The sequence below is a fragment of the Cimex lectularius genome, unplaced genomic scaffold (assembly GCF_000648675.2).
Source record: "Cimex lectularius strain Harlan isolate CLEC.00 unplaced genomic scaffold, Clec_2.1 scaffold48, whole genome shotgun sequence".
NCBI classification, from domain to species: domain Eukaryota; kingdom Metazoa; phylum Arthropoda; class Insecta; order Hemiptera; family Cimicidae; genus Cimex; species Cimex lectularius.
In genome coordinates, this window is record NW_019392708.1 from 1,635,814 (window position 1) to 1,663,084 (window position 27,271).

General features: G+C 34.1%; 1 protein-coding gene across 3 annotated transcripts in view; it reads left to right on the forward strand.

The window, feature by feature from the left end:
* Positions 1–332: 332 nt before the first annotated feature.
* LOC106672944 (potassium voltage-gated channel subfamily H member 2) overlaps positions 333–27,271 on the forward strand; it is a 330,717-nt gene continuing 303,778 nt past the window's right edge. For all 3 annotated transcript variants that reach the window (XR_002910158.1, XM_024226299.1, XM_014404794.2), the window contains exon 1: positions 333–550. Coding sequence is in view for 2 of the 3 variants with exons in the window: in XM_024226299.1 (XP_024082067.1) it covers positions 475–550 (76 nt within the window). In the remaining variant the exon portion in view is untranslated. The remainder of the gene's footprint in view (positions 551–27,271) is intronic.

Here is a 27,271-nt window from a genome sequence, read left to right on the forward strand (position 1 = left end):
TTTCATTGTTCGTGTTCTACGATGATGACCCTAGACTTTATTGATTTTTTCTAAAAGTATTTAAGAATAAATTTATTATTCAATAATTTGCTTTTGCTTATTGACTATAACTAAATCGATAGTCCAATTTTTTTAATATCGACAATTCCAAGACTGTGCTGAACAAACTCGAAAAAGAAGAAAGTAAAACTAAGAAGGGTATTACAATCGAAAGGGTCGCCAGCACAAGTTTTGTTTATGGGTAGACGGGTTTGATTTTAATGCAATGTGCCTGTGTGCGCGTGTGCGGAGAGGGTGAGCAGGCCGCTGAACAGTCAGTATGTGGCTAGCCGAGTGACTGTCGTGAGCTGGTTTGAGACGAGCGAGGCGGTCATGTGATACCAGGGCATAAAACAATTCCTCGAGCCTCTCCCTCCTCTCTCAGTGTCGTGAGCGAGTGTGAGTGTGTGAAAGTGAGTGAGTGTGTGTGCAAAAATGCCAGTGAGGAGGGGCCATGTCGCCCCGAGGACAACTATCATCGAAACTATCATCAGGAAATTTGATACGCACAGTGAGTAGTCTTGGAAAATTTAGTTTTGAGAAAAATACATTAATACGGATGACACATGAAATGTAAATAGTATGTGGAGTTGTCAAGGTGAACATCGCTGCGTAGGCCCACGTGGTTTAACTTCCCGAGTTTAACCTCCGACCTGACACCCCTGATGTCCTGGATTAGGCTCACACGTCCTTCTTACATAGAAAGTCCTTTTTGCCCTTACTTTCTTTAAATAAACAAGACAAAGAGAATAAAATCGAAAAAGTTATGGCTCTTATAAATATTTTTCTCTATTAAATTTTTCATCGTCAAACTATAATCAACACTTAAATAATTGAATATTTATTAATATGTGTAATAAGTTTTATATTAAAATTTTGTTCAATAAAACAAAATACTGAAACACCGCTCGGTTTTTTACGTCAATATAAAAACAACATAAACAAATGAAATAATACAATCAATAATAATTAAAGAACAAAATTAATAAACAATTAACCTTTCTTATTAAATTATAAATTAACGTGTTAGCTGAAGTTTAACTTTCAACAGACATTAAAAAAGTGACTTTTTGTACATTTTAATAACTCAAAAGAATGAGGTGATTAAAATCACAAACTAATTACAATAAAGTTCATCAATAATCAATCGCGAACAAACATAAACTTTGAATATAGATAAATAAATTTATGAAGTCAAATATCACTTTACTACGAGACAATCATGGTGATGATTATTACACGTTATTATCATGATTAACCTAATCTTCTCGAATAGATTTCTATAGTATGTTTTATTTGTACAAATTTTACAAATAATCAAACTCAATTAAAACTTAGAATACATCGACGGTTAAAACGCACAAACTGATTTCAAAATTACACAATTACAATAATATTTTAGAACGTAATATTATCAATAATTTTATTTTTGTATATTCAAGTAATTTTTTTATATTAACTTGTATCTAGTTCTTATTTAATTTTTTTAAATGGCGTTATTTTTCAATATTAGCCGTGCATTCAATTCACTTTCAATTAAACAGTATACAAACATTAACCAGTATGAAGGTCATGAACTTGCGAGTTCAGTTATAAAATTTTATAGTATAACTACACATAACTATATATAAATTTTATTTTCTTGTTTTAAAACGTATTAATCAATTTTAAGAAGAAATTGATCATGGTTTTTTTAAATTTCGTCTAAAGTACCTAATGAAAACATGAAAACCTCTTTACTACTTTAAATTAATTAATACGGGAGGAAACATTATTGTTTATGCGTTAGTTTTCCTTTGGTTAACAAACGTAGATTAAAAAAACTCCTTTTTCTTATTGATATTAGACAAGTTTTAGGACTGAGAAAACTAACAAAGAAATTTTTTTCGACCAAAACAACTCCCCTGATGCAGTAGCACTCGTAGTTCGGCCTTTAAAATAATAACTTTATTTTAATTACCCTTTCACTGTTTTGTTTGCGTTCAAAAAGAATAGACAATTTTACACTTTGAAAACACTTTTAAAAATAAGTTATTTGAATGTAAACTATCTATTGACAACTGTTTACTGGTTTTAACGAGTCAAAATTTTTCAATTATCAATTTTTATGAATTAACAATGTATTTTCTTGCCTTACCGATCACACTTTAACAGTTTAATCCTGCATATTTATTTTCCAACCAGTAATTAATGCCGAATCAAAATGTTTCCAAAACAATGCTACAGTTCAAAATAAATTTATAAATGCCTAAAACACCAAATAATGACAATTTAAATATATAATGAACATTCGGCTTTTATTAAATCTTTCAAGAAATTATAATTGTGTTAAAGAAATGAATTATGCGTGGTATTTACCACTTAACAAATTGTATAGAATAATTAATTCTTCATCTTTGCTCAATAAATTATTATTTTTACACAACATCGATTGTTTAAATGCATTTGAAATTTTTCTTTATTATTTGTCATATTAAATATTTTAAAATTGAGCATTTCGCCTGCTAGTCTAAGGAGACGATGTCAAAGTTACATATATTGCGCAGCAAACCAGACCCTTGTAAGGGAAATGCGCGAGCGCCCGAATGTATACATTTTATAAAATACATAAAACAGTAAAAACAATGAAAACCTGATAAATCATTTTTAGATTTAGGAACAACGATAGAAATTTTATTTGGGTTTAGTTTGAAAATTCTGAACCAATTATCGTGAATCATGGGTGCGACCGATCTGTAATCATTAAAGGACCAGACAAAAATAAATATCTTTAGGTAGGAGTACGGTCTGAAAAAAAAAAATGGATAGGATTAGATTAACCTAAGGTACCTAAATATTAATATAATTGTAATATTATAGTATTATAATTATAAACCTATATAATACAAAAGTAGTATATTCTCTCTCTCTCTCTCTCTCTCTCTCTGTCTCTGTCTGTCTGTCTGTCTGTCTGTCTGTCTCTCTCTCTCTCTCTCTGCCTTTTCTTTTTCTCCATCTCTTGTTTTTATAAGCCCCTCTCTCACACTCTCTCCCTGCTCTCATTCATTCACTCTTTCTTTTCTTTTTTTCTTTGTCATTCTTCACTTACCTACTGTATATCCCAATCTATCAACCTTTTTTCTCTTCCTTTTTTTTTTTCAAAGAATGAAAATCCTTCTCTTTCTCTCTCTCTCTCTCTCTCTCTCTCTCTCTCTCTCTCTCTCTCTCTCTGCCTCTCTAAAATTCATTCGCTCACTCTTTCTTTTTAAATCTATCTCACCCTTACTTTTTTCTCATCAATTGCATTTGTCTTTTTGTCACTTCTTACTTATTGCATATCCCAATCGATCAACCATGTCTGCTTGTTTCTTTTTCTTTTTTCGAAAGATGAAAATGCTTCTTTTTTCACTCACTCTTTCTCTCTCTCTCTCTCTCTGCCTCTCTAATTCATTCGCTCACTCTCTCTTTTTAAATCTATCTCACCTTTTCTTATTTTCATCCATTCGTCACTTCTTACTTATTGCATATCCCAATCTATCAACCTATGTATCTTCGATTCTCTTCTTTTTTCTCCAAAGGTTGAAAATCCTTCTCTTCTTTCACTTTTATTCTCTATCTCTCTTTCTTTATCTCATTCACTCACTCTCTATATTTTAATCTATCTCACTCTTTATTTCACTCTTTCATCCACTGCATCCTTCTCTTTGACACTTCTTTATTCTTAACTATTGCTGTCTACCTATGACTGCTTGTTTCTTCCTTTATGGTTTTTATTTCTCTCTCTTTTCTCCCTTTCTCATTCTACCTCTTTCTCTTTCTTCATGCAAACACTCAAAAAACAACCTTAAATGTTGACCCCAATATTGCTTGTTTCGAGAAATAAATGCTTATCGGTAAATCGGTAGGATATCCCTGATCAATAGATCTAGTTTAAAACAAATATAAAAACACTATAAATTTAAGCGTTTTCACTTTTCTCTTTTTCTTTTACACTGATTCACATTCTGCTAACATATCTCACTCATTCTTTCACGCATACATTCTACCTTTGTTTTTGTCACTCCACACTTATTAAATATTCCAATCTACCTATCAATTATCTATTCATTAATCTCTCTATTCATTTTCTAACTGATGTATTTTTTCGATCTTTCTGTATTTCTCACTATTTCTCTTTTCGCGCGCTTTTCAACGAAATGAAGGTGACTCCGAACAGCGTGAAGGAAAAAATGCCTCTCAGAAAAATTGATGCGACACCACTTATCAATTGATTGTGTGTAAAACATATTTATAAAATATCTAAATCTTAGCGTTTCTCTTTCTCTCTCTTTTTATGTTTGTGTCTCTAACAAATTCTATTTTTAATCCAGAATCTTATCAAACGTTCATAGTGATATGAATATATTTTTCAGTATAGCACGAAAGTAGTGCGTGCCGGCTCTTAATAGTCAAAATTGAAATTAAATTTTACCATTGCGCGAAATCAATTTATCGAGTTCAGAAATAGCGATCCAATATTTTTTAAACTATGAGATGTACACATGAGGTACCACACACACATGAGGGGGGGTTATCACCGGGACAGTTGATCACCACTCGGAAACTTTGGTCGAATTGTCCGAAACCGAAATTTATCACCTGCGGAACTTTACCGTCAAAACGCGTTTCTTATACCAAACTCGAGTTGACCAACTTTCCGTCCAATCACTAACTCAGAGTGTAATATTGAGTTAACAATTTTTTTCCTCGTACTTTTCGACTTATCTATGCGGAAGAAACACTATCCGGACACTGGTTTTATAAGCGATTTTATTCCCCCGTTCAGAATTATTTCGAAGTCAATAAACTGAAGATTAAAAAAAAAAACCCACCGTGTTGTCTAAGTAGGCCAAACTTAACTAATCAGGTTTGTTTTAACCCGAAAGCGAAAAAGAAATGTTTTAATCGATACAAGCCAATATTTCATGTTCACCCTCTGTTTCCAATGGTTCGAGGATACCTTCGAAGCTTAAAATAGACGTCTCTTTTGCTCGGATGTCCATGAAACTACAGGTGATCTATTAGGAAAATAGTTGAAGTTTGAATAAGTGCAATCATATACTTTTCAATATCTGTTATTTAAGTTGAAAGCTAGTATTTTATTTTGACGTGTTCTCCTTTTTTTGCAGCTCATATTTCAACCAATTCTGGAAATAAACGAGTCAATCGACGGTTAAACTTGTCCAATTGTATAACAATAAATATCGAAATTAAGGAAAGTCTGATCACAATGGTGTTTAGACTTAAAACATTACTTAAACTATTTAAAAAAGTGCAAACCATACATAAATAAAAAAGCCGTTTGTGTTGGTTTTCGAATGTGTAAAATAAACTTTAATAGACTTTCAATATTTTTAAATTGAACCTATCTAATGTAGTTGTAGTTAAAGTGGGGATATTTGAAAAATAAGGATATTTAATTACATGGGTGCTCGTTTACTAATCATTAAAGTTGTTTGATAAAATGAAAAAATAAGGGAAAAGAATTCCTAAGGCTTTCATTATAGCTGAATATTATTCTACGTTCACCACTATTAATAATTCCTCAGCTTAGTCATTACGAAACAGTGCAGAACAAACAAAGACAATTAATTTTCGAGAATTTATGGTTAATATATTGCTGTGCGTATAACTCTCTCTCTTGAAAACAAAATTGTACGACTTAACCTTTCAATTGGATTTCGTTTTCTTGTCGGTAAGAGTATTGATTGATTTGAATTGAATCAGAAAAAGGGTGGAGTTAAATAATAAAAAAATACGCTTTGGTAAGGCCACGTAAAGCCATAAAGACTTTTGTGTTTGAAAAATTCAAAGTTCTCCGTAGTTGAAATATTTTATTCAATTTTGTCTATTAAATGAATATTTCGGGCCTACGGCCCATCATCAGAGCCTTAACATGGAAAACCACATGGCACAATTGACACAAGCGTAAAGAACGTACAGAAAAGAAACTTAAAATTCTGTCATTTTTCTCTATGACAACTTACTATTTTCCAGAGCCCTCCTTAATTTTCCAGGCAAAGGTTAATAGGAGTCTATTTATGACGTTACGAATCGGGCGATTAGTGTTGGTGCAATTTTTCCATTATTATCTAGAACTCTTGTTAAGCTTAATGCTTTTTATCAGATCCCTTTGTTAAGAACTCCCGTGTGTATCCTTCAGGCCTTAGCTTTTTTTCTCCAAAGAGTAGGAATCCTCTGCCAGAATTACCAACAGAGGATATATTCCCCAGTTTCTTCTATCCCCTGTGTCAATTGTGCCATGTGGTTTTCCATGTTTAGGTTCTGATGATGAACGAAATATTCATTTAATAGGGCATTATGGCAAGCACTGCACCCAGCGACGTATGTTGAAAGAAAACAGCCAACTCTATCACTCAATAGGGATTAACGAGTAAGAAGGTCGTGGTATAAGGCAACTACTTCTTTCTCTGGATGAAAAAGTGTAGACATGTCTTGGGCAGTAGGGGTAGTATGGATCGAAAGCTTGGTGATGAAGTTTTGAAAGTGGATCAGCTCGTTGTCCACAGAATGTTAAGTTCGTTGTGGGTAGTGAGGTTGGTTCCGTTTTAAGGAGTTTGAAAAGTTTATGTTAGTACTTTTGATTATAAGGATTGAATGCATTTGATGTTGGATGGTTGGACGGACCCCAACAATTTCATTCCTTATGTCGAATTTGGTCTCAATGCCTTCTACAGGGTTAGTTGAGTTTTGACAGTCAAAATCGTTCAACAAACAAATCATCGCAGAAACTAACGACAGAATTACTAAACCTAGGACTAGAATAATAATAGGCCTGCAGACTTCTGAGTAGTCTGAGTAGTCGGAGACTCGGAGCAGTAGAAACAAGCCAATGCAGATATTGCGAAGAAAAAGAATCTTTTTCTTAAAATCCACGGTTCGTAGCAATTCTTATCCAAAGGTTGAAAAGTCCAAAGTTCTCCGTATTGATTTAAAACTTAGTTTTTACAATTAACCATTAGTTAATTATAACAGAAAATTTGCAAGGATAATAATTTTACAAATTTCAAGGTTTACACAAAACTTAGATATTTATTGATGTTCAACAAATTACGGTGAATATACTGCGATGCTTGCAACTACGTTTAGGGATTGACTTTTGATACACTACGTTTAAACCTTTATTTGGAATGGAATTGTATATCTACCTCTAGAGTTAATATTGATAGATTAATTAATCAGTAGCTGTTTAAGCTAGCAAAGATAATTCATTTTCATGGAATGTGCGGTCACTGTATTTCGAATCGTACCGGACGTAAGCTTGACCATTTATTTTTAAACTACTACCGGTTACATTTTCCCTAGGAAATTCAATTTCTTTTAGTTGTTTATTTACTTTAAAAATGATTAAAAATAACAAAAAATTAACTAGTTTTACGACTTAATGCCAATTTACGAGAGCAACATTAGAAAACCCTACAGTGAATATTATTTTTTTTATTGAACTACAAATCTTCAAATAATTTTTTTATAAGTCTACTTGATATGTGTACAATTCCTCTAGAGGATTCAAATTTGTGATCCGACGACTAAAAATTCCAAACTCTATTCCACAGTAATTGATTATTTTAAAGCTTTCTAAATGAAATAAACACACAGAATTTCTTATTCGAGCCGGGTAAGTAAAATTGTAACTCGGCGAAGTGCTTGGTAAAAAATTTGCTAGAAAAGCATGATTTCTACCCATTGCCTAGGCCAATGGTGGTACTTTGGGAGTGTAAAGAGTGATAGCCTTAGATAAGGCTGACCTGACGTTAAGAAAATCGTTAGCCATTTCCTCAGGCCTTCACTTTTTAAAATATGGACAATTTTGACTGTTTCACTCCTTGCTTTACAAAAGGTTGAACAGCGTTTTGGTTCTGCAAGTGTAATTCTACGCATGTGTCTGGAATAATCATACTAGCGTAGGGTGAATGTGGTATGTTAAATAAAAACGTTTGCTATTAATATGATTGCGTTTCGGAAGGTATCCTACTGGTACAAAACCGATCTGAAATAACCCCTTCTCTTGGTTCCCTATAAATCATCCATTATTCTTGAAAACAGCCGGCTATTGCGTGATTTAAAAATTAATTTAACGGATGGACTTTCAACTCCATAAATCACGGATAGCGTCCTATGTTCGATTTAGATAAAAACTGATCTCTTATTAACCGGCAAGAAGTAGTCACATTCTTTGCTTTTTATTGCAGGTAAAGCTGATTTTCCCCTGCATGAGTTTAATTATAAAGAAGCCTCTTTCCCGATTGGTAAATAGATTTCTCCTCGGGAAAAATTTTGTAGGTGTATTCAGCTACATCTTTTCTAAAGAAGGATGAATCCCAACTGTTTATAGAAACTTTAACGTGATATAAAAAAAATACGTAAGAGTAAAAAGAAAATAAATTTTACGCTGCGGTGACCGACAAGGGTACGGGAGCTGGGGTCTTTGGGATGAACCCCAAGACCGAACTGACGGTAAACCGAGGCAAGTATGCTACATTTTTCCAGTCTGAAATCATAGAGATTGAACAATGTACCAGAGAAATAAAAAGGCTAGGAATACATTCCCGGAAGATGGCCATTTTCACTGACAGCTAGGAAGCTCTCAGGGCCTTAACCACATGGAAGCCCTGACAGAAATCAGCGATACTAATGACCTTACCCTAGCATGGGTCCCTGGACATTCGGGGCATAAAAGCAACGAAAAGGTTGACATGTTGGCCAAAAAGGGAGCCAACATTGCCTCTATGCGTCCAGAAACATACTGCGGCCTAGCAGCCTGCCACAAATGAGGATACATCTTAAAACGGATCCTTAATTGGTCCAAAACCTGGTGGAACAATACCACAGGTATGAGGCACGCGAAGAGGTTCATAGAAGGACCATCCGCAAAACTTACAAAAAGGCAACCGCAACCGAACCAGGATCATGACAAGGCCTCTTAAGAAAGCACATGCACCGGATAGGAGTACAGACAGAAGAAACACTGTGCAGTTACTGCCAGGAAGAGGAGGATACCGCAGAACCAATTTTATGTTTCTGTGAAGGTCTATGTAGGTGCAGGTTTTTGCAATTAGGACAAGAAAAATCACAAGTAAGATCCTACACCAAGGAACCGCTGGCAAAGCGGAGGCTGGTTAATAGCCTGAAGCTGGTCAGTGAGTTATAATTAACAGAGGAGCACAATAGATCTATTCAGGTCGAGGTGCTGTAGGCCTTGTGGCCGCCTTTTTTATCCCTATCCCTATCCGTGCGTTGTGATGAAATCTCCTACAGATTGGCCAAATCATAAAACCGCCGAAAAAGTGAATACTACAATTATTATAAAAATGTGGGTATAAACATTGAAAATATCCCAAGGTAACGGATTATTGTCCCTTCATAGGGAAAAGACTTGAATTTTAAACTGTCAACCCTTCTACAACAAAAGAGTAGAATGTATAATGTAAATACAGCTCTACATTCTGCGAGAATTGTAAACTTTCGACGTGACAGTGAAAAGAGATGTGGGTAGGAGTAACATAATTCGGGCAATAACAGCAAGCAACGAATATATTTGATGTTTGTGTTAAGTAAAACGTTAAAAAAACTTAATCCATTTCATTTCGTGGTTCGATTGAACAAATTGACTTCTTTCAATTAATTAATTTTTATGGGTGGTATTGGTTGAGCTTTAGTGATGTATACTACTACTTGCTATACTTCGTTTTACTTATTGAATTTGAAAATTTATTATTATTAGGAGGAAAATTCGAAAGGTAGGTTGAGATGGGAAGTTGGTGTCCGAGAGAATCGAAGTCACGATAGCTCAAGTGGTAAAGCAACAGCGTATTTAGCCGAATGTCGTTCGAATCCCGCTCCTGACACTGACTTTTTTATCTCAACCAATATCTTAACATAAAAATTAATTAATTGAATTAAACTTAATTTTCGTGTATTTCAGATATTTTTTATTTATTTGGTAATTCGAATTAAAGTTTCTAAAATAAATTCGTTTCAAGATATTCGCAATATTGCCGTTGCGTAAATCATAAAGAAACAAGGAAATAAGATTGGTGGTTTTGCAAAGTATTTACCTTAGCAATATTCGCATCGCAAGTTTTTTTCCCCTCTCTCTCTCTTTCGCAAATATGAACTTGAAAGGAGGAAAGGATTTAGTATTCCATTTGAGCAGAACGTTTACCGTTTAGCCGTAATACAGATGTCCCATAGTTCGAAAGGCCTTTATAAAAGTCCTTTAATATAAAATTCTCCTGTTTGTCCCTTCAATTTACCAATATAAACAACATTAAATATTTATTCAGAAAATTAACTGTCGCTGTAAATAGCCGTTGTTGTAATCGAATCCACGACTAAAGAATATCAAACTTGATTTTTTTCCACGTGGGCTTGACATTTTCATCCATACCCTTTTGCCCTTCATTTCAGTTTTAACCTTAAAATGTTATTTAATCTGCAAATGTAATTGAATACGGCGACACAACGGGCTGATCCGTTTGAAGTTTAATTAAACGCCAGTATATATAAATTGTTGATAAATTCAACACCGTTGAACTACAAATCCATCATATAGAACAATACGAAACAGAATTGTAAAAAAGGCTAATAACGGACCGTACTTATTCATGAGGTCAGTTGAAATAATTGACTTATTAATTGAAAATTATTTTCGAGTTAGTCACGTTCTGTAAGAATCCCTGGTTGTTATGTAATAAGCAACACTTTTGTACGTAAATTTGAAGTTTATAATACAAATAAGTTTATTTCAAAGTCAAAACATTTTCTTTGTCGTGCCAACGTTTCGATCTTTATTGAGATCATCTTCAGGGCCTGGGATTTATAAACATTGTTTAAATTTTACAAATACATGTAGGGTGTGGAAAAAATGAATTTATACAATGCTAGAAATTTTAAATTCAATCAAAGTATTTGTACTGACTCAAAGTATTTGTTTTCTATGTAGATGTGTCATTCTTGTGTGTCGTGTTGAGAGTGCCAGTGAGATATTGATGTTTTATATACGTTGGATTTTGAAAGGGCGGGGAAGAAAGTGGGGATAGAAAGACATTTTTATACGACAATTGGAAAAAATGGGTAATGGTTCGGCCTGACTATCCTTTCGAATTATATTGACGGGGATAATTAGGGAAAGGAAAGCCAAATTGTTGAAGAATTAGACTATGTAGAAATGTTTGATGTGTGGAATGTGATGATTGTTTTATATGGTATATTATATGTTTTGTGTGATGTGACATGTATGTTATCGATATTGGATTTGATTAATAATATTAGCGAAGCTGATACTGAGTTTATATGTGTTTGTTCTGTGATTGATGCTGTGTTTATCTCTGTTGATGTAAACCATTTCTAAAAAGTTACGTTTATGTTTGTTTTGTTCTGTGTGTAACTTTGAGTGAGTACTAATACTTTGATTGAATTCAAAATTTCTAGCATTATATAAATTCATTTTTTCCCACATCCTGCATGTATTTGTAAAATTTAAACAATGCTTATAAATCCCAGGCCCTGAAGACGATCTCAATAAAGGTCGAAACGTTGGCAAGATAAAGAAAATGTTTTTCTAAAACCTACGTCACACCAGACCGCATCTCACGATCTCCAAATAATCATTGGCTAACGGTCACTAAACACCACACATTAATTAATACAAATACGGTAATAGAAAATTTCATTGCTGTATAAAACATTTTCGACTTTTTTAAATTACAGTAAATGAATACAAGTTGAACTCTGCTGTGTATACTACGTGTACAGAATCGAACTGATTTCTTGTTGAGATTAACCTGTGTTCGGCGTCAATGCTTTTGTTATGTACTTTTTATGCAGGTTGTGTGCATAGTTTTTCATTGGAACTGTATCTCTTCAAACACCATACCTTTGCTGCATTTATAGTTTTACGCTAATACTAGTTTTTGCAGTACTATGTACAGTTACTAGAGAATTTGGATGCGCGCAGTTTGTCTTTGAGACACTGTTGAAAAGATAAGGTGACTGACTAATAGGTGTCTAATGTCTAAATCTCGTAGAACCCTTGATCTACTACCTTAAACATTTATGTGCAAAAAGTGGTTTTCGAACATGCCAATAAACTTCTGAGATACAAGGAAGTAAAATCATATCTGAGAAGAATCCATCACACAATAGTGGAAAGACTCAAAATAAGGGATATGTCTAAAACGGAACAAATTAAACATGAGTGGAAAACTCAATTTTGCAGACCCTTCCAAGTGGTCTTGGGGAAGAAAGGCCACCCTACGACTTAGTGATGAGGGAGTAGGTGTAAGAGTAAAAGGGCCGAAGTACACCCTAGTCTAACCCCTTGGACTGCTACCAAGTATCTTGTAAACTGGGGGGGCACTCTACCGTGTGAAGAGAAGTAGGCAAAGAAGAATATGAAAGTTGCACGGACTTATTCTTTCGAACAGTGAGGCAGCTATAAAGGCACTAAATGCGTATGCTTCGACAAACTAGTCTTGATCTACATTTTCTAAATTTATGGCGGGTTCTGGGACATGAAACTACAGAATAAAAAAAACATGGCTGGCCAACATGCTAAAGAAGAAGCAGCCCTCTCACCCATGAGTTATTATTAAGGATTATCTCTCTGTCAGCAGGCAAGATTTAAAGAAAATTATACATCTCTATACCGGCCACTGTCTTCTTAACTACCGTGTAAAAGAAAAGACAGAAACATGCTGACATCTGGAATAACCAGATCCTTCGTGAGTATAGAGCACTAGCCCGTACACCGCATAGCAGGTACGGTAAGTCAATTCTCAAAAGAGGTGTGCAAACGGTAGTATCATAATTATAGAGGTTTCAAAATAGACCTGCATAAGTCGCTGGAGAGAAAACGTTGGAATCCTCGACACTTTTTCACACACACACACACACACACACACACACACACACACACACACACACGCACACACACACACACACACACACACACACACACACACACACACACACACACACACGCACGCACGCACGCACGCACGCACGCACGCACACACACACACACAACCACACAATTTTTCACTTCTTGTTATGATTTTGGATTTCTCAATAGTTACTGCCAGACGACCGGCTCAATGTATATATCATAGTTTGTCATAGTATGTCAGCCTTGTCAGCTCTATGTTGTCTGTGTATGCCGGAAGTATTAAACAAATATTTAAATTGACAAAATATATTCCAACTTATTTTTTTCATTCACACCATTGAAGTATATTTAGGATAGTAAAGGTGATAGTAAACAAATCTGTTTAATACCTAAATAAATAGGAAAAATAGTCGTACCTTGCTCGCACCAAATCGCTGCTTTGGATACTCTAGCGTTTACTGGTAATATCGAAATGACTGGGATAATAAAAAGATTGGGTTCTTTAAAAATAAAACACCTTACCTAACCTAATTAAATCGCTAATGATTGGTTTTGACTTTAAAGAAGCTGCGAAAATTTAATTAAAGTTGATACTGTACAAAGTAATTTGAAATTTAGAAGAAATTATACTTATTATAGAATTTATCAGCTAAAATTAATTTGTGTTAGCAAAAAGAAATGAAGCAATATTTTATTTTTAGGATTTTCGTTATTACATCTATGAGTATGATGATAGCAAATATTTCTTTTCAATTAATTAATCTTTAAGTATGGTATTGGTCGAGATAAAAAAGAAAAAAAATTATTTCGACCAATGCTTTACTTAAAGATTAATTAATTGAAAAGAATTTAATTAGTCAATCGGACCACGAAACCTAATCGATTTAATAAGGAAAATGAAGTATACTTCACTAAAGCTCTCCGTTAAAGCCATTTCATTTGTCGCCGATAATCAAATAGATTACACGATATTTGAAAAATGGCAAAAAGGAGGTAAAATTGAAAAGGTGGGGTTGAGATGGTAAGTTGGTGTCAGAGTGGATCGAAGTCACGATAGCTCAAGTGGTAGAGCAGCGGCGTATTTAGCCGAAGGTCGTGGGTTCGAATCCCGCTCGTGGCACTGACTTTTTTTATCTAGACCAATACCTTACTTAAAGATTAATTAATTGAAAAGAATTTAAAATTGGTCAATCGGACCACGAAAGCTAATCGAACAAATAATTCTGTTGAAAATGTTTCTGTGACATTAACCATCTCTTATTTAAATCATTCAGTTGTAAACAAATCAGCTCACATTATAAAAAATCTTTTTTCTATTTTTATGGTTAGACATTTTTCTGCCATTTTTACGTTGCGTTGGTTTGATCCTGGCTTATATTATCGTCCGTCTTACAAGAACAAAGTCGCAGTTCGCAAGTGCCATACACTCCAGGCATGCGGGACAATATCCCATTAATGGAATACAGACGAGATTGTTAATTATCCATCGTTCCTCACCTGACCTAAAGGACAGGAAGGTCCGCATTACTGAGAAAGGACGTTTATTAGGGAAACTTTGTGGTTGGAAGATTGCCACGCGCTTAACCCAGGTTCGTTCGCCTTTGGATGTTCATGTAAAACAGAGGAAAAGACAAATCAACACTCTCATGACAAATGTAAAGGCTCGTTTATCGTATCCTTGTCTTATCGAATTTTTTATGCCCTTACAAAATTAATGTCAAATGGAAATCAATCAAACCCTAAGATTTGCCCTTCATTAACACAGCTCTAGAGTACCATTTGTCGCATAAACTATACCAAAAGAAATATTTTATTTACGGTAATATACCACGAGACCAAATAACTAGTTATTACTATTCAATATACGTGTCAGATCTGAAAAAAACATCGAGTGGGGTCAGAAATATTTAAGATTATTCGTACATTTTGATAAGAATAAATTGTTTTCTATATTTTTTAAACTTGTTATTGCTAAATTTAATTAGTAATACTCATTTGTGAAGACATTCGATTAAATTATACTAATAACCGGGTTTTTAAAAAAAACAAGTTCTATTTTTACCGTTGAAACCTGTTTTATTTTAGGAAAGAGAAAGATGATAGTCGAGGCGATGGAAATTTTCCGCGATATTTGATGAAGATGATGTTAGTGAGTGACTGTACGAGAGGCGTACGCCAGCTTTAGAAGAGATTTTTCTCCGGTACTTATGTCGGCTCAAAGGAGGGCGAAAAACGACAGATATTTACCGGAAAATCTTGTTGTACAACCTTATATTATTTAAAAATCCATGTTTTGTTAAATAGAAAAAAATATGATCATAAGATCGTTGGATATTTAAGCAATATCCATTTCCTTCTAATAGTTTATTGATGGATTTTAATCTTAATTCCTTACCTGCGGTCTTTTGTTCTGGAATAAATCCTCCTGAAAATTCCAACAAAATCTGATTTCAACTTGACAAAAACATGCGGATTTCATGAAAAGCGATTAGTGAACTGAAATGAAATCGTTTTCTTCCATGACAGCACAGTGGCCCATATTTCGTTTTTGACCCGCAAAAGTTCCTGCACGTGATATCTCAACCTGATTTCGTCAGTTATAGTTAATTTACCTTTTGATTAACTAATTGCAATTATCAACAATTATATGAATGTTTTTGGTAAAACAACAATCAAGTTGTAGTTATCTGATAAGGGTTTTCCTCCATCAGGACTTCGAAACTAAAAATAATAAGTATTTTTCAATGAGGGCATATCAATCAATGAAATTCATTATAGTTTAAGTCTCAATTTTTGGTATTTTAATTATAGGTTTATATTTTTCAGCCGTGTATATCATTAAATATAGTTTCAATGTCCCCATGAGGCAGATATGTTCCTCGAAAGCCAGAAGAAGGAAATGAGAAGGAGTAATATTTAAAAAAAATCACTAATTTCGTGGTCCGCTTGACCAATGAATACATTGCAATTAATTAAGGTTTTTAGTTGAGATGAAAATCCGAGTGGATCGAGGTCACGATAGCTCAAGTGGTAGAGCAGCGGCGTGTCTAGCTGAAGGTCGTGGGTTCGAATCCCTCTCGTGCCATTAACTTTTTTTCATCTCAACTAAAAACCTTAATTAATTGTAATGTATTAATTGGTCAAGCGGACCACGAAATTAGTGAATTTAATGAATTAACTGATGTACACTTCACTTAAACTCTCCGTCGCCATTTCAATTGTCGTCGAGAATCCAAACCGATTACACAACATTTGAAAAATGGTCAAAGGAGGGAAAACTCATAAGGTGGGGTTGAGATGGGGAGTTGATGTCCGAGTGGATCGAGGTCACGATAGTTCAAGTGGTAGAGCAGCTGCGTATCTAGCCGAAGGTCGTGGGTTCGAATCCCTCTCGTGCCATTAACTTTTTTCATCTCAACTAAAAACCTTAATTAATTGTAATTTAAAAAAAGTTTTCTACTTTTGTTGTCTATGCATTTCCAGATTAATTATATTATTCGATTTGTTATTTTAACTCTAAAGTGAGAACATCATAAGCAGGATTGTATTAAGTGAGATTAAGTATATAAAAAGTTTCCAAAAGCAGAAAGGGTTTTGAGGAAAGGAGGCCAAAATATTTTATTTTTGAAAAAAATTATGAATTGATTTAAGACACGGATTTTTATTGCAATACAAACATAAACATTCTCATGCTTGGTTATTTTTGGTCTCCAATGTCTCACCAGGCATACATTTAAAAATTAATAATTCTCTTGGATTTTATCCACCTTCATCGTCATTACAACCGTTCGAAAGCATAATATTTTTCATTTTGGTTGTCAACAATGTTTTGATTTTATGCTATTATAATTGAGAAAATAAGGCTAAAATTTTTAGCAATCAAATTTATTTCTCTCCGCGAAGAGCTGTTTAAAGTATACTGTTTTCAAAATTATTGCAATTTTTATGATTTTCGTGAATAAAAATATAAATTCGAAAGCGTTTAAAACGCAAAAAATTTGGAAGGATTTTCTTTTAAATTTTATCAAAAAATTGTATTCAAGGTTTTTGAGGTTGAAAAAAAGGAACATCAACTTGTTTTTTTTTTTAATAAACACTATAGTTCTACTATTTTGTTACGTCGCGGCGTCGGTTACAAATTATGTATTTTATTTCATACGCAGCTCCAATTTGCTCATCCCGATGATTGATTTTATTGTATTATTGCAAAGTAAGTTAAAATATTTTTTTTGGAAGAAATAAATTTGATATTTGTTTTTTAAACACCAAAAAGCCCTTTTTCCTTGTAGTAATTTGAAATACATGCCCAAACACGGAAAAGTTTCAGTTGCATCATTAACTGAATCAAGTAAGGAGAGCAGTCGAGCCCTTGACAGCGTTCGCTGCGCTAAATAAAGAAGAGTTCTGACAGGGTGGAATACTTAGCGACAAAATTTATAGATTTTTTAAGTCCTTATCTAAAACTAAACCCGTTCACTGAGCAATATTACTTTGACATTCTCTTATTAAGGTTATTACTTCTGTCACGCTACCTTCACGATAACTGATACTCGGCCACTACAATGCAGGTATCAGCGATCATGAAAAACTGAACGGTGTTACACTTATATCTTGAGAAATGTCAGTCATACAACACTGGCTTACTTTCTGAATAGCCTAGGTAATAAAAACGAAGGAATATTTAAGTCAGTTTTTAGCAAAAACGTTCAATATTAGGAAAAATAGTTTGGGTAATAACACAGTTGCATATGTTTGAGGTTTAGCTAAGGTTATAAAAACGAAGCCAAATGTTTTGAGGCTTACGTCGGTTCTTACAAGCAACGTCCTATATTTGGAGAAAACTATTAATTGTAACAGCAAAGACATATTTGATAATTTGGCAGTTTCTATCTAAATATTCTATATTTGGTGAAATGGCTTGAGTTATAAAACAAACAAAAACAAATGCCTAAATTGGTTGTTGATGACTTGACTTGTGGCTTATTTTTGTATATGCAACCTAAGCTCTAACAACGACGACGATAGTGTAATTTGGAAGACTACTTTAAATTGTAAAAACATCAGCATATGTTTTGAGGATTAGGCCAGTTTCTATCTAAACATTCTACATTTGGAGAAATAGTTTTGGTTATAAAAAAACAATATATTATTTTTTAAAGAATTGCTAATATTACAAAAAACGAAAGACTAGTTTTCGAGATGTAGTTCAGGTTATGAAATACTTGCTTAGTTTTTAAGGATTTGGCCATTTTCTGTCAAAAATGTCTTATATTTGAAAAAATCCCACTAATTATAAAAACAAAAAATAAAATACGACTGTGGCCGCAACGGTTTAGGCATTGACACGGCGCTCATCAATGCAAGGTGAAGGTCTCGGGTTCGAATCCAGCGGTCCTGCATTCGAACCTGACATACTTACATATAGGCTTTTTTCAAAAACTCCGGCACCCCGAGGGTTGATATAATCTCTGCTGTTGCGAAAATAAAACTAGTTAAGTTATAACTAAGCCATATGTTTTGAGGATTAGGTCAGATTCTGTCGCCCTTTATTTGTAGCTTAATAGCTTGGGTAATATTAAAATTAGTTTATTTTTTAAGAAACAGAGTATAAAAACAAAAAACAACGGCAAATGTTTTGGAGATTTTAGATAAAACCACAACATATTTGGTGAAATGGCTTGGATTCCAAAAATGAATGCCTATTTTAAAGAACAGATCAATTTTATGAACAACAGCGTACGTTATGAGAAATAGTATTTCTTTTGTGGCCTATTTAAAAACCTAAAAAAACATAAGCCCTTGTAAAAATAAGGGCCAACAAATAGCATAGGTTATGAAAATATGAAAATGCGTTGTATTATCCGAGGGATAACTGTGATACTTCTTAAAAAAAAAAAAAAAAAAAATTCCAAAAAAAATATTGTACGTAATTGTTATTGATTTGTAAACATAGTTTTTTGAGTGTATACATCCTACAATACAATACGTAAAGTTTATTTCATAGTAGATTATTTCATATTATTATTTGGAGATCGTGAGATGCCGTCTTGTGTGACGTAGGTTTTAGAAAACCGTTTCTTTATGAACGTGCCAACGTTTCGATCTTTATTGAGATCATCTTCAGGGCCTGGGATTTATAAACACTGTTTAAATGTACAAATACATAGGTACAAAAATGTTGGGTGTAAAAAAACGAAATCCTCCAAATAATCGTTAATTAACGGTCACTAAACACCACACACTTCAAATTATGTTTATTTTTATAATACCATGATAATTAATATGATTGTATTTAATATTAGCTCAAATTCTTTTAAAATAAAGCAGCGAAACAGCTCTGATTTTACAGCCAAGAGTCATTTTGGTAAAAACTGATTAGATTCGAGAGTGGTTGGATCAATAATCGATTTTCACTTTAGGAGAAGAAAAAGCCTCTCGAGGGTTAAGTGCGTTTAAGTATAAATATACTTAAATCTATTTTTTCAATTTATTAAGATGGTTCAGTTCTTCGGGAATGTTATATATATATTAATTAAAATTATATTAATTGTTGTTTTAATTAGGCTAATTTCTGCATCGATCCTTCCCTGAAAATAAGTAAAGCACTCCATTATTTTAATTATTTAATTTTTGAAATGTATAAAACAATTGGATTGTTAATATGTGATATAGTTTCGCAAAATACGTGTTTTACTTCAACGTTCGTTCGGTAAATATGTCTTTTGTGGACAATTAAAAAAAAAACTATTTGGAAAAAATCGAGTTTGTGTTACATTTATTAAATAGTTAATGAAATTTACTCAATTCCATGCGATATAAGAGCCAGCTGCTAATACTTTGATTTAAGGGAAAGGGATTCTCAATGTAAATTTACCCTCGGTAAATAATGAATCTAGAACTCTCTTTTTCGTTCAAAGACCTCTTACATTTTATTTGATCATGAGCTTTCTAGAGAAAAAAAAAACAACAATCATAACACTCTATCGTGAAAATTAAAAGAACAATGCCTCGTCGTGGTAGAGTGAACCGACAGTAAATATGAATAATGTGTTAATTTGGAAAAATAATATAAGGAAATATCAAAGGGAATATAAATTGAAATAAGTCTGAGGAAACGTGTGATTTCAACGTTAACAAAAAAAATCAATATATTGGCTTGAAATTCTCTTTTTTGAATTTTCTTTAGGCTGTTAAGATTTATTATTAAATTCAGATTTATTTGAAGTTTTATAGATAAATCATTAAATGTTAGAGGCACAATTTTAATTGTATGATGGCTTGCATTCATTATTGATTGATTAATGTCCAACCTTGAAAAATAATAATAATAATAATTATTATTATTTTAAACTTTTAACAAACATTTATTTCCTTTATTATACCGAGGTCATTTCCGTGTCAAAAGTTAACATGAGTTGCCATCTGTTTTGCCAACGGTTCCCATAGTTTCTGAAGTATGGAATAATTCTCTTTCCGCCCTTCTCTTTTCTCCCCTGCGTTCTTGACACGCTCTAAAATGGGACCAGACCTTCTTATAAAATGCGTTTTTCCTGTTCAGAGGATCATGCTGTTTTTCCTTTATTTAAACTCGGGTCGGTCCGTCGGCAATTCTCCATTTACGAGATTCTAAGAAATATTGGCACTTCGCTCTATACTATACCGGCCTTAGAAGAACAATAAAAACATTTAGTTTATTTAAATCTTTGACCAGATATGTAAACATCGAACTAATGTTTAATAATGTAAGGGTCAAGTCAGTCGTGGACTTAGATCAATAAGTAATATCGATTTTTCCCCTTCTTTACCACTTAAAATTTTTTTTCTTTTTGCTTAAAAACAATTGGCAAAACTTGTCAATGAGGCCTTAAATAAAACAACCAAAAGGTTTCTTAGAATTGTTCTATTTTTCAAACATTAAATTGACACAAAATCATGGGTACATTCCTGAAATATATGCAATTTAAAAATCAACCTTATTGACTCTTTTCAATGAATAAATCTTTACGCAAGACATTGGTTGAGACAAAAAAGTCAGTGTCACGAGCGGGATTCGAACCTATGATCTTCGGCTAAGTACGCCGCAGCTCTATCACTTGAGCTATCGTGACTTCGATCCACTCGGACACTAACTTCCCCGCCTAATCCCACCCTTCGAATTTTCTCTCCTTTTTTGCCATCTTTCAAATGACGTGTAATCAATTCGGTTTTCAGCGACAAATGAAATGGCCACGGAGAGCTTTGTTGAAGGTAAACTTCATTTTACTGATTAAATCCATTAGAGTTCGTGGTCCGATGGACCGAATAACTTTTTTAAATTAATTAATCTATACGTAAGTCATTGGTTGAGACAAAAAAGTCAGTGTCACGAGCGGGATTCGAACCCACGATCTTCGGCTAAATACGCCGCTGCTCTACCACTTGAGCTATCGTGACTTCGATCCACTCGGACACCAACTTCCCAGCCCAATCCCACCCTTCGAATTTTCTCTACTTTTTTGCCATTTTTCAAATTCGAAGAACCATCATGAACCCTAAACGATTTGGCAAGCGTACAACAACGACACCTTGAACAAAAATGTCGAAGAATGTAAATATTTCAAAATATAGAAACACGTATACAAATACAGCAAATTTAACACTAAAAAACACATAAGGAACAAGACCGACGTTCACAAAAACTGACCAGAAAAAAAACACCACTCCAACTAAGATACTGACACACGTACCAGACACACATTCATTACACAGACACATTCCTATATTTAATGAAGAAGTCGAAATGCCGAAATGGTCTGACATCAACCCAGCGAGGAGAGGCAGATCAATATGGTCGGTAAGTTCCAAATTATAGATTCTTTTAATTGAGACTCGGCTTTTCGTATGTTTGTCATACAGTCAAGTTTATGGATTTCAACCCAAAAGCAAGACCTAAATATTTACTTTTTATTTATGAAACTTGAAAACTTGTAAATATATAAACACCACACATTTCACACTAAAAATACATAGACACACAGATTAACACACACACTTTAAACAATTGAAAACGCTTCACCAATTAACTATAGTGCATGCAAGGTGAATTTCCCAATCAGCACCCGCAACACCTGGTCTCCTCCCTTGTGCTTCCCCATTTTGATTATGGCTGTTTGATCTACGGCGGATTCACCAGCAAGCTTGTTACCAGACTCAAGAGAATCATGAACTAGTTTCTTCGGTTCATATTTAGCTCCCCGAAGAGATCTCATGTGTCTAAATCTGGTGTGAAATGGATGTACCCCTCCTATCACAGGCTATATTTCCTTGGATGCTTCCTTTATCAAACAATTTCTTCCCATTTCCCTTCCTATATTTAATAAGTCTTGTCACACTCGTTTGAAATCTCTACACCTCTCATACAAATCCACCACTTTTAGTCGCTCTTTCCGTTCCTACAACCTATGAAAATCCCTGCCTCGCTCCATTTGCTCTGCCTCAACCTTTAATACTGTTTTTTTGACCTCCAGTTCTTACGATTTAACACAAAGGATGGTTAATTTTCTCGTAATTTTTCTTTTTTTAATTTAATTTAAACGTTTCATATATTTTTATCCTATTATATTTAAATCTTTATTTACATCTTTCATTTAATTATTCTTTGCATGTAAGGACTTGGTCGAAATGAAAAAAACATAAAAAGGTTAATTAATTGAAAGAAATAATTTGGTCCATCAGACCGCTAAATATAATGGATTTAATAAATCAAACGAATTATAATATCACTAACAGCTCGCCGTGGCCACTTCATATGTCGCCGAGAATCGAATCCTGACTGCACGACATTTGAAAAATGGCAAAAAAGAGGGAAAATTTGAAAGGTTATAGGTTGAGATGGGGAGTTGGTGTCCGAGTGGATCGAAGTCACGACAGCTCAAGTAGCAGCGGCGTATCGAGCCGAATGTAGTGGGTTCGAATCCCGCTCGTGACCCTGACTTTTTCAATTCAATCAAGACCTTACATACAAAGAATAATTAATTGAAAGAAATAATTTCGTCAATCAGACCAGTAAAAATAATGGCTCTATTTATATTCATTTAGTAATTTTTTTATTCAAGAGAAATTGAAAACCCTAGAATAAGATCGATTTTCTTCTTCTTAAGCCGAAAACGGACTAACCGGAACAATAAACTCAAATCAGATTTAATCCATCAAAGAAACTGACGAACAAAGAAAACTGTTTTGAAGACAATCAGAATGCCCTGATGATGGCGAACGCCTCCAATTCAGCGATGACAGAACAAAATGATGTGTAACGATCAAATTACATTCTATTTCATTTTAGACCGTTCTTTTCGTAAAATATTTATCGTAGAGTATGATTTATCATTATTGGTTTCGGCGATAAAACATGATCTAAATATATTTTTTTTAATGATAAACCCTATTTCTTTTAGTAGCAATTCCAAATAACTTACTACAAAAATTAATTGCATAAAGTGAGAACATTTCTTTGACTAATAAAACCTTTAGTTAGTTAGTTATCCCCAGAATTGCTGTACAAACTAATTGCCTTATTGCCCACTCTCTCGGATTACAGTACAACATTAAAATATAATTATATATGATCAAAAATTATTATTATTTTATTATATATTATTTTGTTTCCAAACTTATAAAATATGTATAAGGGATGGATAGTGGTTTATGCGTAAGAATAGAAATAATGAAGAATAATGTGGAAACTCATATAAACATTAATTAACTGCTTTCAAGGTTGGATCTTTTAGTACATTTGGTGAGAATTCCTTTACTTTCTAATTTCTTCTTCTGATGCTGTGACCAACAGGAATAATTTGTACCGGAAAAAAGGTACCCATTTACGCTATGTAAAAAATACATAAATGGGGACGTTTCATTCACAACAAAATAGGGGTTTTATTTTAGATGCGGACAAAATTGCAGTACTTTGCCTGAGACGTGATACCGTTCATTGGGCAGACGTGACTCTTTCAGAATACCGAATGATCAATGCAAGTTTACGTAAATAAATAAAATTTTTGGACCAATGCAAGATGCAAAAACTATTATAAGCCAACACAGTAACATATACTGTTATTTTTTTATATTACAATTAATTAAGGTTTTTAGTTGAGATAAAAAAGTCAATGGCACGAGCGGGATTCGAACCCACTTCCTTCGGCTCGATACGTCGCTGCTACTTGAGCTATCGTGATCTCGATCCACTCGGACACCAACTTACCATCTCAACCGCACCTTTTTGAATTTTCCCTCCTTTTTGCCAGTTTTCAGTGAATTTTAATGATTTGAACTGAAGTATACTTCACTAAAGCTCTGCGTGGCCATTTAATTTGTCGTCGAGAATCCAATCCGATTACACGACTTTTGAAAAATGGCAAAAAGGAGGGAAAAATCAAAATGGTGCGGTTGAGATGGGGAGTTGGTGTCCGAGGGATCGAAGTCACGATATCTCAAGTAGCAGCGGCGTATCGAGCCGAAGGTAATGGGTTCGAATCCCGCTCGTGCCATTGACTTTTTTATCTCAACTAAAAATCTTAATTAATTGTAATATATTAATTGGTCAACGGACCACGAAATTAGTGAATTTTAGTAATTTTTTTAGTCAAATCAATAATCAACTGTTTTACTTAAAAATGATCATTCCAAAAGTTTCCTTATAAACTTGAAAATATCAATTTTTACATTTTGCATAATAGATATGATAGTCGGGGTGTAATATGCTGTGCCCTTTAAGATTTATTAAGATTTTTAAGATTGTATCCCCTGTTCTGTGCCTAAAGCACATCGGTGAGTGCTATTTCATCAAGAAACTTGATTAATAGGCTCGGTTTCAGTGGTTGAATCTCTTCTATGGTCACATTGTACATCCTAAAACACTTCCTCCTGCGGGCAAGTGTAGCATGGCAGTTTGTTAGTAGATGTGCTGGCGTCTCCTCTGCCTCTTTGTAGAATCTGCATGTATCGTCTTGGATTATTCCAATCTTCTTTTAGTGTCCATTTAGCTTGCAGTGTCCTGTTAAGAATCCTATTAAGGTTCGCAGTTTATTTCTGATTTATTTGAATCATTCTATAGATGATCATTCTAGATTCTTGGATTGCCTGTGTCCAACGAGCGAATTCCATTTTTCCTTCATTTTCTTTTTGTCCTTCTGTCTGAGATACTCATTAATAGTGTGGGTTCCTATGCCACAGAAGGGTTCGGGTCCTATCAGCGGTGTAGCAGCTCCTTTCCTTGCAAGGGTGTCCGCTTTCTCATTGCCTTCTATTCCCTGTGTCCTGGGACCCAGCAGAGGCTGACTTTGTTCTGTGTACCTAATATGTTAATTTGGTTTTGCAGTTCAGCACCATCTTTGAACTAATGATGGTTGAGCTTATTGCTTTGATGACTGCTTGGCTATCTGACATGATAGTTATGATCTGGTTTTTGTACCCTTTATTCAAGTTGAGTTGAGTACATCTCTCGATTGCGTGAATCTCAGCTTGGAAGATACTGGTGTATTTTCCCATGAGTTCTTAGTATTTGGTTCCAGGACCGAATACTCCTTCTTGTGTTCTAGATCCATCTGTGTACCAAAGGATGGTGCCATTCTTAAAGGAGGTGTTTCCCTCTCGTTCCCTTTTTTTTTGGTATCTAAATTTGTTTGGAAGTTTTGATTAAATTCGAACATCCTGTTCATGCCGATACTTGGAGCCATGAATTTCGGATGGTCTTTCATTATTTTGTTGCTATCTCTCCTTTTTCGTTTTATTCCGGTTGGGGGCTTCTCTTTGATAATACTAATGATTGTTTTCTGTCCTGTCCTCGTTACCATGTGATGTAGGGGGATTCATCCCAATACTTTTCCCATACTAACCATGGGACATGTTCTCATTGCTCCCGTTATGCAGATGCATTCAAGTCTTTGTATTTTTGTGAGTTCTTTTCTTTTAGTTACTTGTTTACTACTGTGTTACTTTAACGGCCCAGGCTACAGCTCCGTATGTAAGTATGGTCTTACTATCATGGTGTTCATCCAAAGCATGGTCTCCGGTCTACATTTTGCATAGTATAGAAGTCTTAATTTTTATATAACCCATATTTTCTTAGTATCAACTATGAACATTGAAAAAAATTAATGAAAATAGGCATAACTTAAGCTTTACCGATGCCCCACAATGCAGTCGAAGTTGCTAATTTGAATCGTTTAAAGAAGCAACAAGTGTTAACGGAGATTCGCCTTTTTCCGCAATTAAAGAAATAGCCTTATGTTTGGCCCGAACCACCCCGGAGACAGACTTGTTGAACAATGTTCATCATAACGTGAAAGACGTACTCTCCTCACTTTGGCAAAAAGTCAGCCGGGACCCCACCTAAGACTTTTGTCATCCCTTTCCCTTATTGTGGCGGTTATCGATCAATGTCGACAAGGCTTGTCGTATTTAAAATCGACTTGACCGATTTTCCTCTCGTTTCTGCTTGTTGTAAGTATGCAATTGGGCTGTTAAAGTAAAGAGTTTTCATTTCTACTGCGGGATATGTAGATTTTCCCAAGTTTGGATGCTAATTCACTTTCAAAATAAACGCACCGTTTTCTACCCAGGGCAAATTGTCTGTTATTTTGACCTCATTGTTTGTAAATGATTTTTCTTGTTATTAAGCTAGTTTAATTTTCTGCGGTTTGTATTTGAAGATTAAAGATACGAAATCTAGTTAAAATTTTAGGATATGGCCTAAATTATACAATCGTGCATGTAAATTTATTCAGCGGGAAACAGAATACACGCACGATGACATGTGTGGTACGGCGTAAAAAAACAACTGCACGGATCAGGTGACAATTATGGTATCATGAAGATGATAACGGCTTTTTTGCAGGTTGATTACAATAAACCCAAAAACTAAGCTGAGAGGTCTAAAATTACGTTGTGAAATTATGATGGGCCAGTTATTGAACCGTTGCCAACAGTTTGGGACGGTCAATCCAGATCAAACTGGTCCGCATATTCTCGCTGGGTAGAAAACACGATTCGGCATTTTCTTTTACTCAATCAGTTTGTCGGTGTTAATATGATCGAAGAAAGAAACTTTTAATTTTATAACTGTTTTAGTATAATTTTAATTTTTACTTATTGATTATTTGGAGGTCGTGAGATGTGGTCTGGTGTGACTTAGGTTTTAGAAAAATATTTTCTTTATCGTGCCAACGTTTCGATCTTTATTGACATCATCTTCAGGGCCTGCGATTTATAAACATTGTTTAAATTTTACAAATACATGTAGGATGTGGAAAAAGATGCATTTATACA